General features: G+C 44.0%; 1 protein-coding gene and 1 long non-coding RNA gene across 2 annotated transcripts in view; both read left to right on the plus strand.

Annotated features, from left to right (window-relative positions):
• Positions 1-15,952, plus strand: part of LOC130084235 (uncharacterized) — a 212,983-nt gene that overhangs the window by 149,903 nt on the left and 47,128 nt on the right. The gene's annotated exons all lie outside the window — the stretch shown is intronic.
• The window catches only part of LOC130084233 (G patch domain-containing protein 8), a 135,249-nt gene that overhangs the window by 93,842 nt on the left and 25,455 nt on the right, over positions 1-15,952 (plus strand). The window contains exon 2 of the mRNA XM_056249472.1: positions 10,295-10,438. Within this exon, the coding sequence (XP_056105447.1) occupies positions 10,295-10,438 (144 nt within the window). The remainder of the gene's footprint in view (positions 1-10,294; positions 10,439-15,952) is intronic.

The following is a 15,952-nucleotide window of genomic DNA, read 5'->3' on the forward strand; positions in this document are numbered from 1 at the left end:
TTCACCGCGAAAGAGCCCACCTCTTCCGTGCTGCCATCTTCTCTGGTCGAGCCGCGAAAGAAAAAGCGCCGCTCACAGAGGCCACCGGAGCACGCGGTTTGCAGTGATGTCACGCCGGGCCAGTCCCCGCGTGCTTCACCACCACCCGAAGACTCCCCGCCGCCAGTCCAGTTCACACAGGCGGACCAGCACCCCTCCAGCGGAGCGATGAGGCCCGTCTCGTTTGGCGCGTCAGGGGATGACGATGACAAGGATGACAGTTTTTCCTGTGATGCTGCATCCGACGACTGGCCGGGTTCGTCGTTCGACCCCGCGCCATCGACATTAGCAGGCACGAGCGCGGGCTCCAGCATGGACTCGGAGATCATCCGCATCCTATCTAAGGCCGTGGAAGACCTCAGGTTCGATTGGTCTTCCCCGGAAGAACCCGCCCGCAGCCGACTGGACGAGTGGTTCCTGCAGGGGCGCCGACAGGCCCCTCGACAAAGACCCTCCCCCTTCTTCCCGGAAGTTCACGACGAACTCACGAAGTCGTGGAAAGCCCCGCACTCCGCTCGCCTGAAGCCTTCTTTTTCTTTGTCACTCTCCTCTGTGGACGGCGCGAAAGAAAGAGGCTATGAGGGGACTCCCCCCTCGAGGAGGCTGTGGCCAATCATCTGTGTCCACCCTCCAATGCTGGATGGAAAGCTAAAGCTTCTCATCCCTCGAAGCCTTGCCGGTCTACTTCAGCTCTCGCCGGTCGCGCATACGCCGCCGCCGGCCAAGCTGCATCAGCGCTTCACTCTATGGCTGTCCTCCAGGTGTTTCAAGCTAAACTTCTCCGCAGTATGGACGAGTCTGGACCCGATCCTGAGGCATTCAAGGACCTGCGCAGCGCCACTGACATAGCGCTGCGAGCTACAAAAGCCACCGCCCAATCCATCGGCCGTGCTATGGCTAACCTGACTGTCCTTGAGCGCCATCTGTGGCTGACGCTGACAGAGATGAAGGATGCAGATAAGGCGTCATTTCTCGACGCGCCCATCTCCCAAAACGGCCTGTTTGGAGCAGCGGTGAAGGAGTTCGCCGAGCGCTTCACCGAAGCCTGTAAGGACTCACAGGCTATGCGTCACTTCCTGCCCAAGCGATCTAGCTCATCGCAGAGCCGCCAACGGCCGCCTCAGCAGCAGCGAGCTAAGACGGCGCCTCCCGTCTCAGCCCAGACCTGAAACGGATTTTCGACGCCGCTCGCGCTCTGCCAACAGGAAACAACCGCCCGAGCGACGGGGACCTCGGCCCAAGATTGTGCTGAACCCAGAGCCTCGTAAGTCCTCCTAGCTACAGGGAGAAAAAGGGGGAGCGCGTGTCTCGCAAGAGCCGGACCGTTCTCTCCAAAACGTTTAACCTCTTAACCTTCTCCAGAGCGTCGGCGCACTGAAGCGTTTTTTTTTTTTTTTTAGTTCAAATATACTATCAGATTTAATGTTATACCTTGACAAACTATACATCATTAAAAAGATATAAGACTCAAGATTCAGTATTTGACCACTATTGTATTCTGAGAAACTTATAGTGACAGTTATGTCTTAATTTGTGTCAGGAGTTATGAAATGAAAAAAAGGAGTCGATACCTTTAATATGAATTATGAGCGTCAGCTGGTCCATTCATAAAAAAACACTCCGTGCTGTCGTCATGACAGCGATTCACAAAACAACGTCCCTGAGGGCTTTTAGCTCAACAATGTGCAGATGTGGAGAAATATTGATATATTCTCATAGATTCACATCATATTTCTATAGACAGGAATAATATTTATTGAATTTATACCCAAATGCGTCGATGTAATCATAATGATCGCTTCTTACTGAGATGTGCTGTGTTTTCCATTCATACCAATAGCATGGGGGCGCTATTATGTCCAATAAAAGTCCATAAATGGATCATGAAGAAGACCCATAGTCATGTGACATTCCAGGACGTCACTGAGTGATACAGAAAGTACAGAGATCGCTGTAACATGCAGATAAAGATGTTTTGAAGACAATAAACATGATTGCAATGATATTTGAGTTACCTGTGTTCTTCAAGCCATGCCAGGTATTTCATAATAATAGATTATATTTATAATGTAATGCTAATCGATATAGATTTCATCATCGTTCAGAACACTAAATAATACATTTTCTGTCTGATTTTTTTATTTATCTGAAGCCAAGTTAGATCACAGAAGATTACTTAAAACACTAGACTTGCGTTATATAGTGAGTTTGGAGCGCAAACATAGTTTTAATCTCATAAATGGTCGTGTATTGATGGTGTGCTAAGCTAACATGCTAGCGAGCCCAGGCGCACCTGCCACGAGCAGTTATTGTTTTATGATTTTTTTTCTAAATAGGAATGCTTACTGAAATGTTTCAGTGCATTTGATACCAGTTTCAAATATTTAGTGAGAACTTTGATAAAAGAAATTAGGGTTTGAAACCCTATGAATAGCTTGTGAATAGCCAGTCGTCGTTAGTAGCTATAATGCAGACAAAAGAAATGCATATTTAGAGCCATAATAACCAGTCTGGAGAGGTGTAAATGTGTGCAGGGGAGACTGAGACTGAATGGGGCACCACAAAACAATAGAGACAATAGACTGAATAGATGACTCAGAAGATGACTAAACATCAGTTTGCTAATAGAGTCTAATCAAAATAAAGTAATTTGACATGATCTTGAAAAACATTTAACTAAATACAGAGCTTTATACTTATCATTTTCAGATTTTAAATATAAAATGGTCAGACATGTGGCTTTAGCTGCAGTGCATTTCTAGATTGCTCCAGGGCCAACTTCAATTTTATTTTCATGAAGATGTTTCATAAAAATAAATTTCTAATAACTTTACAAAACTTTGAAGCTATTTAAAATTGTTTTTTTCATTATGACAATAATTAATTCTACATTTACAATAAACAACCAGGTGTCAGCTTTCAAATTAGATCATACTTGTGCTTTTAGTGCAAAGGGTTCATGAACTGTATCTGTTTTAGTTTGGGTATGTCATTTCTGGGGATTTTTCAAAAGTGGGCTTGAAGCTTAACAGGTTAAAGCATTACCCAGTCCCCTTACAGGCGGCTGGAAATGTCTATACAGCAGCCAATGTGCCAGCCACACACCTCGCCCACCTGCAAACAAACGCCGTTTTTACGGCGACACACAGAAATCACATAAAGAGCCCTTTTCTGCCTGTGTCATTAAAGTGTCACGTGTCCACACCAAAGTGCGCATTCCCACATATCAAAACTGTCAACGCAGTGCCAAATGTTTTCCCAGCTCAAGCTGGACGCCCCATAAATGTAGATTGTGTGCCAACTGTCACGTATGCACCACTACACACAAGCACTGTTCCCACAGTTATAAACACTTCCCCAGTAAAAGCGGGAAGTTGTATAAAAGTAGCGCGTGTGCCCGCTGTTATGCACGCACCCCAACTCACAAACACTGTTTATATGACCAAAAACCTCCCGCCACGAGCGGGAAGTTTTATGAAAGTGGCGCGCGTGCCTACCACAGTCTATGCACCCCCACCCATAAGCACTGCCCATACAGTGTTAAACATTTCCCCATCTCACTCTGTGAGCATTACGGCGAGCGTGCCTGTAATCTCACACGCACCCCTGCACTCGGCATTCAACAAAGCTGCTGAGAGCTGTAAGCTCGGTATTAGCACAGAGCGATTCGCTGGCGGGAGCCATACGTCACTGCGACACGCCCCCAGCCAGCATTCAGCCCATATCTGTGCGAGCGAAAGCTTGGGAAAATATCCCCGACATGCCGAAATGGGTTTTGAACATAATAAAACACGGTTACTCGCTTCAATTCGCTCGCAGACCGCCCCGCTTCACAGCAGTGGTCGAGACGAAAGTGAGAAAGGATGTTTCACATGTTCTACGCACCGAGATGCTCAAACTGATAGAGAAAGGCGCTATAGAGACAGTCCCTCCCTCTATGAGCGAGGCAGGTTTTTACAGCCGCTATTTTCTCGTCCCGAAAAAGGATGGCGTTCTCAGCCCCATTCTAGATCTCAGACATCTGAACAAAGCTTTAATGATTCGCTCGTTCAGAATGTTAACAACCAAACATATCCTCGCGCAAGTTCGCCCAGGGGATTGGTTTCTATCAGTGGATCTGAAAGACGCTTACTTTCACATTCCGATAGCGCCTCATCACAGGCCTTTTCTGATATTCGCTTTCGAGGGACAGTCATACCAGTACACAGTACTACCATTCGGCCTGTCACTGGCACCCCGTACATTTACGAAATGTATGGATGCAGCACCTGCCCCCCTGAGGCAGCGGGGAGTGCGAATACTGAATTATCTCGACGATTGGCTAATCCTAGCACAATCAGAGAGCCAGTTAGTGACACACAGATCTTGGATTATCAATCATCTAGATTGCCTGGGTCTAAGAATCAATTTTGCAAAGAGCATGCTATCCCCCAGCCAGAATATTTCTTTTCTGGGAATAGTGCTAGACTCTAGTCACTATCCGGCGCCTTGCAACATCGTTCAGAGCGGGCGCGCGCTCCCCCGTCAAGCGATTTCAAAGGATGCTCGGTCTCATGGCCTCAGCATCAGCTGTACTCCAGCTAGGATTGTTGCACATGCGTCCTCTCCAACGCTGGCTCAAAAGCCGTGTCCCCACTCACGCGTGGCGCTCGGGCCACTTTTTAATCAGAGCGAATTACGGCTGCATAAAAGCCCTGACGCCCTGGAAAGCTGTCGACTGGTATCAGTCCGGCGTGAGTTTGGGCGTGAACACAAGGAGAAAAATGATCACGACAGATGCCTCCAAAATAGGCTGGGGGGCCCTGTACGAGGGCAGGCCTGTCTCCGGCTTGTGGTCAAACCCGGAGAAGCGCCTACATATAAACTGTCTGGAATTGAAAGCGGTCGCTTTGGCTCTCAGAGCCCTGCTCCCGTACCTGAAGGACGAGCACGTCCTAGTCCGAACGGACAACATGACGGTAGTTTTGCATATAAATCGTCAGGGTGGACTCAGATCGAGCTCCCTGCACTCGATGGCCAGGGAGCTCCTCCTATGGTCCCAGCCTTACCTCACTTACCTCGAGGTAAGGTAAGCGAGGTAAGGTCCCACCCTTACCTCGCTCGCTGAGAGCAGCGCATGTGCCAGGTGTTCTGAACCAGGGAGCGGACATGCTGTCCAGAGACAAAGTTCTCCCAGGAGAATGGTCTCTCCACCCCCTGACGATTCAGTGGTTATGGCAAACCTTTGGCAGAGCAGAGGTCGACCTCTTTGCCTCCAAGGAAAATGCGCACTGCCCTCTCTTCTTTTCAAAGAGCACAGACGCGCTCGCCCAAGTCTGGCCGAGCCGCCCGCTGTATGCCTTCCCTCCGGTCGCGATGCTACCTCAGGTCATCAGTCGGATCAGGGAGGAGAAATGTGCAGTGCTCCTGGTAGCCCCACTCTGGAAGAACCAGACGTGGTTTCCAGAACTGATGCAGATGATGCAATCTGCCCCATGGCCGATTCCCCTGAGGCTAGATCTCCTCAGGCAGGCCAACGGGATGATCCTCCATCCCCGCCCCGATCTGTGGGCCCTCCATGCGTGGCCCCTCAACGGATTCCCGGGAACCTCCCCAGTGGAGTGTTGAGAACCATCACTGAGGCGCGAGCGCCCTCTACGAGGTGCTTATATGCCCAGAAATGGAAGGTGACTGGTGTAAATCCAGGAACCTGAATCCTGAGACATGCGAAGTACCGAGCATGCTCGTTTTCTTACAAGAGCTGCTGGAGGCAGGCCGCACCCCCTCCACGCTCAAAGTATATGTGGCTGCCATAGCGGCATCACATGACCCTGTGGAAGGACGCACACTAGGGAAAAACTACCTAGTTGTTCGTTTCCTGAGGGGTGCCAGGAGGATAAATCCCCCACTCCCCCCCTCGGTGCCGATTTGGGACCTGGCCACGGTCCTGGACGCACTTAAGCGTGCCCCGTTCGAAACCCTCCGAACTGTGCACCTTAAACAGCTCTCGCTCAAGACTGCTCTCTTGCTGGCTCTCGCCTCGGTCAAGAGAGTGGGCGACCTGCACGCGCTGTCATCAAGCGCTGCCTGCCTGGAGTTTGGACCTAACGACAGCAGGGTTGTCCTCAGGCCAAAACACGGGTATATTCCTAAGGTGCTCTCTACTCCTTTCAGAGCACAGGTGATATCTTTGGCCGCGCTATCGTCTCCAGCAGACGAAAGCGACGCTAATTTACTCTGCCCGGTCAGGGCACTCAGAGTATATTTGGAACGTTCTGCCCTGTTCAGACAGACAGAGCAATTGTTTGTATGCTTTGGCGGCCGCACTAAAGGTCTGGCTGTTTCAAAGCAAAGAATATCGCGCTGGATAGTTGATGCTATAGCGCTGGCTTATGAAGCCAAGGGCCTTCAGTGCCCCTTGGGCATCAGAGCTCACTCTACGAGAGGCATGGCCTCCTCGTGGGCGTGGTCTAGTGGGATACCCATTCAAGATATTTGTGCGGCAGCAGGCTGGGCCTCACCGTCCACATTTATCAGGTTTTATAACCTACAGGTCCCCTCATTGCACTCTAACATACTGTCTGTAGCAACAATGACTTGTTTGGGGAAATTATTAGCTCAAATGGAGAATATTATTCATTAGATAATGAATATGTAATCGCATACATAAATTAAATTATCCCAAATAGGGAATGGACTAAACCTCACCATATATGAATAATTAACACGATGGCTCGTAGTAATTATTGATATCTAGTTCAGTTAAGTCAGATTAATTATCAGGGTCAATTTACATGTGATTCCAAATTAGTTTGTCATGCATCCCGGTTCGTCCTGCGGACCGGAGCCGAAAACTTCCTTATATCACAAGATTACCTGCCTGTATACCGAGTGAATATTTTCCGGTGGCCACACGGAAGTATCTGCTCGTATACGGCACTTTCAGATGTTTAAAATAGTTAACCGAGGTAGAGCTTTGACAACTTTACAGACCTTTGACATATTACAGAGACTTCAAGCATGGGACAATGAGACAGATTCGATTCAAAGGATTATGGAATTTAATAACACAATACTAAGGGTTATATAGACTACTAAAAATCACGCAGGAGTAAATAATATGCATATCAAAACAAACAATTAACACAGGATTGCAATATGACGTATTTAAAAAGAGACAGTTAGAGTGAGAGGGAGAGAGAGAGAGAGAGAGAGAGAGAGAGAGAGAGAGAGAGAGAGAGAGAGAGAGAGAGAGAGAGAGAGAGAGAGAGAGAGAGAGAGAGAGAGAGAGAGAGAGAGAGAGAGAGAGAGAGAGAGAGAGAGAGAGAGAGAGAGAGTGAGAGAGACAGAACAGTTCAAAACAGTGCAACAGAGACCCAAAGGATTCTAACATTAATCTAAACAACCTTAAGCAGCACTTAATTGAGATTCGTACGTTACTTGATTTAAAACGGTCCCCTTTTGCGTGCGGCTGTGTTACAGAGGCTGGTCGGTAGCTGGCGTGTCTGGAGCGTCTTCCGGTAGGAGGCAGATGTTTGCGATTGCTTTAGCTGCGCCCGTACGAGAAACGATAAATCTTAGGCTTGTTTCGTTCGTGAATACACTGACCGAAGTCAACTATCAAACGGAGGTAGATCAAATAAAAGAAAACTTAGATTAAAACAAAGTAGGAAAAACGACGATGAAGAATAGGCAGAACTCCGGCTGGAGTTTGCAGGAAATTTGGGATTTCTCTCTCTGGCTAAAAGACTGCAAAGAGGAGAAGGTGGCGGTCTATTTTGAAGGGGCGCGGGACACGCCTTTCTCACGTGTCTGGTCCAATCGTTTGGGCGGAGGCGGGTCGGCGAACCTTGTGGTACACGCCTACCGGATCATGTGCATAGTGGATAAAACTTGTTCGAAATGCACTTCTAAACTAGTATTAATAAAGGCATGCATCATATTACATTTTGGGTTGATGATTCAATCTTCTTTGGTTATTCTGATTACAACGATATCGCGCACGATAGAGTTATACGTTAGTAAGATTACGATACATGATTTTCGTGATTAAACACATATCAAGTCTGATTACATATTATAAACTTACAGTTATGCAGATTTGGTAACAAGGGAATCATGAAAACACAACCACAAAACATTATACATTTACAAAAAGGGGATTTTTGATCCCATGTGTTCAGAGTGTTCCGTGTGTGTAAATGGGTGTTCAGAAGTTCAACCAGCGTTGGTCACGCGGTGAATTTGTGATCGAGTCCAGTATGTATGTGTGTGTGTTCACGCGTATGTATGTATGTTCAGAGTTCATTGACCGATGGTGACGGGGGTGAACTCGCGACCAGTCCCGTGTGAGCGTGTGTGCTTCGAATTTGATAAGTTTAAACAACTGCTACAATGGCCAGTTGTCTAATCTCACAATTCTCTTCTGTGTGTGTAAGCGAAAAACCCCAGGGGGAAGTCACATGTGGATAGTGGCCCGTAGGCCACTTACTCAGAGAGAAACCTCATGAGCGCATCACTATCAGTAATTCAATCAAGTCCAGTCACCATCCGCTTAGTGTGGCAAATTACAACAGAGAGGCTTTGTGAGTGACTCGGTAATCTAATCAGCAGTTCCAGGACACCTACTTTTGTCATAGTCTCTGAATTAAAAGAATGCAAAAACAGCAGTTTAAGAAAATGGCAGATCTGACCATGGCTACATGTCGGTCTAACTATGCATAGGCTGGGGTGTGTACATGCGAGCATTGTCTCCTCCCTCATAGAATCCGTCTTTGACTGATGTAGAGGATTTTTCATACATGACAGTACATAAAAATGTGCTTGTGTGTGTCTCTGGACGCCCATCGGGCCGTTCCAAGTTGTCCTTTTATAAAGCCCGCCTTCGGCTGGCTCGTTGGATAATTACTTTGCTCGAAGGCTCAGACATCTGCCTCCGGCTTAATAGAGCGAAGTCAGCACGCACGGCGTTTTACATGGCGTTCCCATAGCGTAAGCTATTACGCAATAGGAGGAACCTCTCGAAAGGGAACGACTCGGTTACTAACGTAACCTCGGTTCCCTGAGAGGAGGGAACGAGTATTGCGTAATCTGCCGTGCTTGTGCTTGGTCAGTTTGCTTCAGTCGATTGAACCTAAAGAACTCAGACGACGGGGCGCCCAATATATAGCCCTTGGCCACGCCCATCTTGGCGGGCTCTGACGCGCGTGGGCGCGAAGCACGCTCATTGGAAGCGGGTTCAGAGTCGCCCCGTCATTGGTTCGTGCAGTTGCCGCAGCACAGCCAATGACCGAGCTGCCTCGCTCATTGCTGTATGCTGTGCAGCTGCAATGCGTTTTACATAAAGACTTCAATATTTCTCGAGAAAAGGAGTTTTCCCATAGCGTAAGCTATTACGCAATACTCGTTCCCTCCTCTCAGGGAACCGATGTTACGTTAGTAACCGAGTCGATTTCACGTCAGATTCATAGTTCATGCAAGCAAGCCGCGGCAAGCACATAATTTATGAATTCTCAGATAAAGTTTTATTCTCGTTACAAAGGACGTTCGTAAGGAAGATTCAAAGACTATTTCCCTTTCTCGCAGCATGCAGCCAACGAGGTATTTTGTTTTATTTGTCTGTATTTTGTCAGTGAAATGTCATTACATCTGTTGCATGCGTTTTTGCGCATAGCTTTCGCTTTGTGTCAAGCTGATGTCATTTCTGTATTTTTTTGTACCGTTTAGTTTTCGCGGTGTATTTGGAGAAAAGTCTTCAATTAAACCAGTAGCAAGATAACCACTTGTGTCTGCGTATGCTTTGGAGGGAGTTAAAACGTACAAGGCTCACACTGTGTTTCTCCTGTGTTAAAATGAGTTTTAAGTGGTTAAGAATAGTTAGTTCTAGTTCTAATCATTATCACAGCGAGCAGTTCAGTTTGTTAATTCGTCCTGCAACTAATATGAACCCCATGACCGCGTTGTCATAGTTACCCTGCTATGGTAACATTCAAGCATCTTTTTAGAACTGTTGTTGGTGTGAAACTTGATGGCTGGGTTGTTTGGTTTCATCAGGTAATTTTAGCCTATAATGGACAGTCTTGATGTTTAAATTCAGCTAAGCTAAGACAATCTGTAAAACAAATGTCAAAATGATTTTATGTACCATTCATATGCAATTATTTTCTTTATGGAAAGGACCGTATGATTGTCAAGTGTAGTTGTCTAATTAAATTATAGCATCTACATGCCTAACTCTCTCTCTCTCTCTCTCTCTCTCTCTCTCTCTCTGTTTTAGGACTATGCTAAGAAAGAGAAAGCCATTGCAAAAGCCCTGGGGGATTCCAAGGCAAACTTCTATTGTGAACTATGCGACAAGCAGTACCATAAACATCAGGAGTTTGACAACCACATCAACTCGTATGACCACGCACATAAACAGGTAAACTCGAACAGCAGGGGGTCGAGCTCATTAGATGGAGAAGCAGGAAAGAATGCAGAAATGAAAGAATATTTGGAACAGTGATTCAACTTTTTCCCTACAGTATATAAAGCCACTACCTTGAGCAAAGTGTCGCACGCTGTATAGACCTTATGTAGCCACGCCCCTTTTCCGCGCTGAGCTCATTGTCTTTTGACTTCCAGTCTGTATTTTCACAGCGATCTTGCCTAGTCATGAATGAACGGCTCGTTAAAAAAAATTCCCAAGGTCCATTTGTTAAGACATATGCTTTACAATGTTTAGCATAAACATTACAATGCTCATGATAACTTTCGTTAACTCTACAATAAGTAAATCAACTTCACCAGCTAATTACTCCTGGACAGCGATGCCATAGAAATTTACAGAGCAACCGCAAAAACGGAAGTTCAAAGACAATATTCTAAAGATGGCGGCGCCCTCGTTTCTCTGGTGCATAAGGTCTATATGAATAGAAACTTGCTTGGTTAAACATTGCTTGACCATTGTTTGTTTTTGTTAAAGTAGTTTAAGTTTTTGTTTTCCCAAATAGTCAGATTATTCTTGGCATATAATGTTGATAACTAAAGATTCACTTAATTTAATTAATTTGTCACGCTGGCGCAGGGATGAGGAGAGGCAAGGATCTTTAATAAATACAAAAACAAAGATATTCCAAACAGGTGAGGCAGGTGAAGAAAAACAATTACTCTTTTTACTGTATTTTTTATCAAATAAATGCAGCCTTGGTGAGCATAAAATACTTAAAAATAAAAATCATAAAAATAAAGCATAAAAATAAAAATCAACGCTATCTCACGACCATTTCGTACGAATTGGTACGACCTCATTTGTACAAATTTGTATGATTTGTCTAAACCCCAGTGATGGGTAGGTCTAGGGGCGGGGTCAGGGGTAGGTCATTCATATGAATTCATATGAATTGGGCAACTCGTAAAAAATATACGATTTAGCAAAAATCTTTCAAATTCGTACAAGTGAGGTCGTATGAATTCATACGAATTTGCCACCTCGTAAAATACGTACGAATTGCTGTGAGATCGGGTTAAAAAATATACAAACAACCCCAAACTTTGAATGGTTGTAATTTTTATATATAGAGGTATATACTGTATGTCTCAGACAGCAGCACATCATGAATCACATAATACTGAACAATGTAAGTTTGATTGCTAATCAAATCTGCCATCATTATAACATATGACATATTACCTGTTACTGAGAAAAAATATATTATCCTAAGAGTGGTCTATAGAATTTAAAAGTTAAAGCATCTTGATACTTTATTTAGTCAGCACTTTCATTAAAAATAATTAAGCAAAACAGAAAAGGGAGAAGAGATCAGATCAATCAAGAGAAACCAAAAATCTGCTAAGTAAATAGCAGGGTAGATTGATAGGAGGAGTATATGAAGTAAGGAGGAGGAGGAGAGAGCTGAGGATGTGCTGACTGGTGCCAGGATCTCAGACTGGAGTCTGGTGCCCATCTGTGTGGCATCTGAGATTAAACATGTTCCCTGGCATTTCGAGCAGCAGAAAACACTAAACATGTGCAGCGCTAATTCTGGGCCATCATCATCCTGGGTGCTTCTAACAAACTGAGCTTCTAACAATGAACAGCCCACAGACTGATTAAACTGTCTTCATCCAACAACTTCACATGTCTTAACCGTCATAAGCCAAATACTGCATCATTAGAACTCTAAACTTTAAACTTACAAAACTTCACTCTAATGAAACATTTCATATGTACAATTACATGAAAGCCAATGCAAAACAGAGGGAGAGAGATACAGAAAGAGGGAAAGAGAGATGTGACTCACTCTCAAATCTCTGCTGAGTGACAGTTATACCAAAAGCATTCAGAGAGAGAGGGAGGAAAGTAATTACACATGTTGTTGCGATGGATTTCATCTCCGTGCAAACATGGCTCCGATCAAACCACAGATGACTGCACACTTGTTCATCGTGCAGATGTGTCTGTTCCTGTTAGTCAAAGTCAATGAGTCAGAGATGAATGATGCCAGCTCAGCACGAACATCCGTAATATTCCATAATCAATCATGAGATTTTCAGCCGAGTGTTTCACATCAGTACATTGTCACAGAGAAATTAGCATGGCATTCTTGTTTCTGTTTAATTAATTGTGACCAAATGTTTTTTTTTTTCCTTGTGTAAAATGTTGAGATTACTCATCTTTGTGTCAAATGTAATAAATACTGCTATTTTATGACAGATACCACAGTAATACAGCATTATGTCTGAATTGTAATTGATTCATTTGTAAATTTGAGCTGTGTCCTAATAGTTAGACAAACTAACTGTGTATAGTCAATGGTGTAAAATATGCTGAGTTGTGAGTTTGACGGTTTTAGGCAGTTGGGTGTTACCCCAAGCCAGCCGGTTCACATATGGCACTAGAAACACGCAGCCTGGCCGTGCTCCCTGGTCCTGAGGAACAATCCTGTATATTTTACAACCCACATAATCCCCAGTCACTTAGTGCGCGCGTGTGTGTGTGTGTGTACTGTGTGCATTGACGTGCACCAAACATGGATGAGAGGTTTGATTTTATTAATCTTTAAGAGCCACAAAACCTTTCCTAGAGAGCTATTTCCTCACTTCAATAAAAAGAGGAGGGAAAGGAAGAGGTGAGGCATGAGACGGCATTTACAGCCAGCGTAAAGAACGAGAGAAGAAAAGACATGGAGTTACCCTCATGTTGTGTTTAGGGGTCTAAAAGATCCTAAGGCAATTTAATAGCTTGAGAGAAAAACCATTGAAGTGTTTTAAAATTTTACATTACTTTTCATTTGGGTTTGTATTGGGTGAGAGCCTATATATAAAACATGAATACGTTCAAGGAATTTTAAATGCTAAGATTCTGTGAGATATTCTCAACTTCATACTCAATATTTAATTTAGTATTTTTTTTTCTGTTTTTGTGTGAATTCTTTCTATCTGTCTGTCTGGCATATTTGCATATCTGCTTCAAATTTGTTTTCGAACATGGTTTTGTCAAGCAAAATTGACAAAACCATGTTCAAAACATTTTGAATTGATAAAGGTTGCTTTTTTTAGTTAAAATGTGTTATATGAAATCTTTTTAATTCTTCTTCCTTACATTGAAACTCAAATTCAAGACCTGCATTGGAATTGACAGTTTTCTCAGTCGCTTTGGTGCATTTCTCAGATCACAACTGAAATTCTCAAAACTAGTTGTTCAACCTCCATATCATTTAGTCACTTGTGCACATCATAAACAATTTCTCATTCTTTTGAACAAATTGCAAATGTGTTAATACTTTCATACAATTGATTATGAACAATTGTCTGCTATTTCCTACATTATCAATTGCTAATGTCATGTTGATCAAAATGTATTATACTGGTTCTTTGTTAAATAGTCTTTTTTTATATATATTTTTTTTTTATTGTGACATTATTCATATTGCGATCATACAACTAACATGTCAGAGTAGACACAATATATATATATATATTTTTTCCCTTCTTTCCCTTCCCCTCCTTTACACCCCAGTGAATAAAAAAAAAAAAAATTATAGTCTTACCCCTCAAAACGGGCATTAGTTCCTTGCATAAGTCATTAAATGCAAAATGGTTGAATTAGTTGTCATAAACTGTCAAGAATATTTTCTATGCATTCTATTAGAATTCTTTTTGTAAATGTGTCCTGAATTGATGAATTGCGGAGGTGAATTTTGAATTTTACTAATGAAGGAAAATGTAAAGGGTTAGAATAGATCAACCAATGATCAACCAGTTCTGTAAAATAACTCAGAGGAGCATTTCATGAAGCTTTAATTGGCAAGCATATATAGACCGAGTACAACTAGTGTTGTAAATGCTAACAATAGAAGAATGACAACGAAAGGAACAGAGGAAAAACAGTGAAAGAGGTAGAAGAGGCCAGGATTGTAGACATGTTTCTGATTAAAAAAGGGCCACTATTGTGGATTATGTTCTCAAACATGACCTAACAATGGCTGAGGCGGGTCGAGAGGTACAGTCGAATGTTGGGAGGACAACCGTGTCCTCAATCATTCAAACGTTTGTTGATAGAACAGGTATGTAATCAGACATTGTCCACTATACTGTAATATTGTATACTGTAATGCTCATTTTGAAATATACATAATGTATATATATACAAAAAAAGACAATGTAACACAAACATACACGTCATATAGTGTGTGTGTGTGTATATATATATATATATATACACTCACCGGCCACTTTATTAGGTACCCCATGCTAGTAACGGGTTGGACCCCCTTTTGCCTTCAGAACTGCCTCAATTCTTCGTGGCATAGATTCAACAAGGTGCTGGAAGCATTCCTCAGGGAGTTTGGTCCATATTGACATGATGGCATCACACAGTTGCCGCAGATTTGTCGGCTGCACATCCATGATGCGAATCTCCCGTTCCACCACATCCCAAAGATGCTCTATTGGGTTGAGATCTGGTGACTGTGGAGGCCATTTTAGTACAGTGAACTCATTGTCATGTTCAAGAAACCAATTTGAAATGATTAGAGCTTTGTGACATGCTGGAAGTAGCCATCAGAGGATGGGTACATGGTGGCCATAAAGGGATGGACATGGTCAGAAACAATGCTCAGGTAGGCCGTGGCATTTAAACGATGCCCAATTGGCACTAAGGGGCCTAAAGTGTGCCAGGAAAACATCCCCCACACCATTACACCACCACCACCAGCCTGCACAGTGGTAACAAGGCATGATGGTTCCATGTTCTCATTCTGTTTACGCCAAATTCTGACTCTAACATCTGAATGTCTCAACAGAAATCGAGACTCATCAGACCAGGCAACATTTTTCCAGTCTTCAACTGTTCAATTTTGGTGAGCTCTTGCAAATTGTAGCCTCTTTTTCCTATTTGTAGTGGAGATGAGTGGTACCCGGTGGAGTCTTCTGCTGTTGTAGCCCATCCGCCTCAAGGTTGTGCGTGTTGTGGCTTCACAAATGCTTTGCTGCATACCTCGGTTGTAACGAGTGGTTATTTCAGTCACTGTTGCCCTTCTATCAGCTCGAACCAGTCTGGCCATTCTCCTCTGACCTCTGGCATCAACAAGGCATTTCCGCCCACAGAACTGCCGCTCACTGGATGTTTTTTCTTTTTCGGACCATTCTCTGTAAACCCTAGAGATGGTTGTGCGTGAAAATCCCAGTAGATTAGCAGTTTCTGAAATACTCAGACCAGCCCTTCTGGCACCAACAATCATGCCACGTTCAAAGTCACTCAAATCACCTTTCTTCCCCATACTGATGCTCGGTTTGAACTGCAGGAGATTGTCTTGACCATGTCTACATGCCTAAATGCACTGAGTTGCCGCCATGTGATTGGCTGCTTAGAAATTAAGTGTTAACGAGCAGTTGGACAGGTGTACCTAATAAAGTGGCCGGTGAGTGTATATATATATATATTTTTTTTTAC

Source organism: Rhinichthys klamathensis, unplaced genomic scaffold (genome assembly GCF_029890125.1).
Source record: "Rhinichthys klamathensis goyatoka isolate OS25496 unplaced genomic scaffold, OSU_Roscu_1.1 h1tg000060l_1, whole genome shotgun sequence".
In the NCBI taxonomy this organism is placed as follows: Eukaryota; Metazoa; Chordata; class Actinopteri; order Cypriniformes; family Leuciscidae; genus Rhinichthys; species Rhinichthys klamathensis.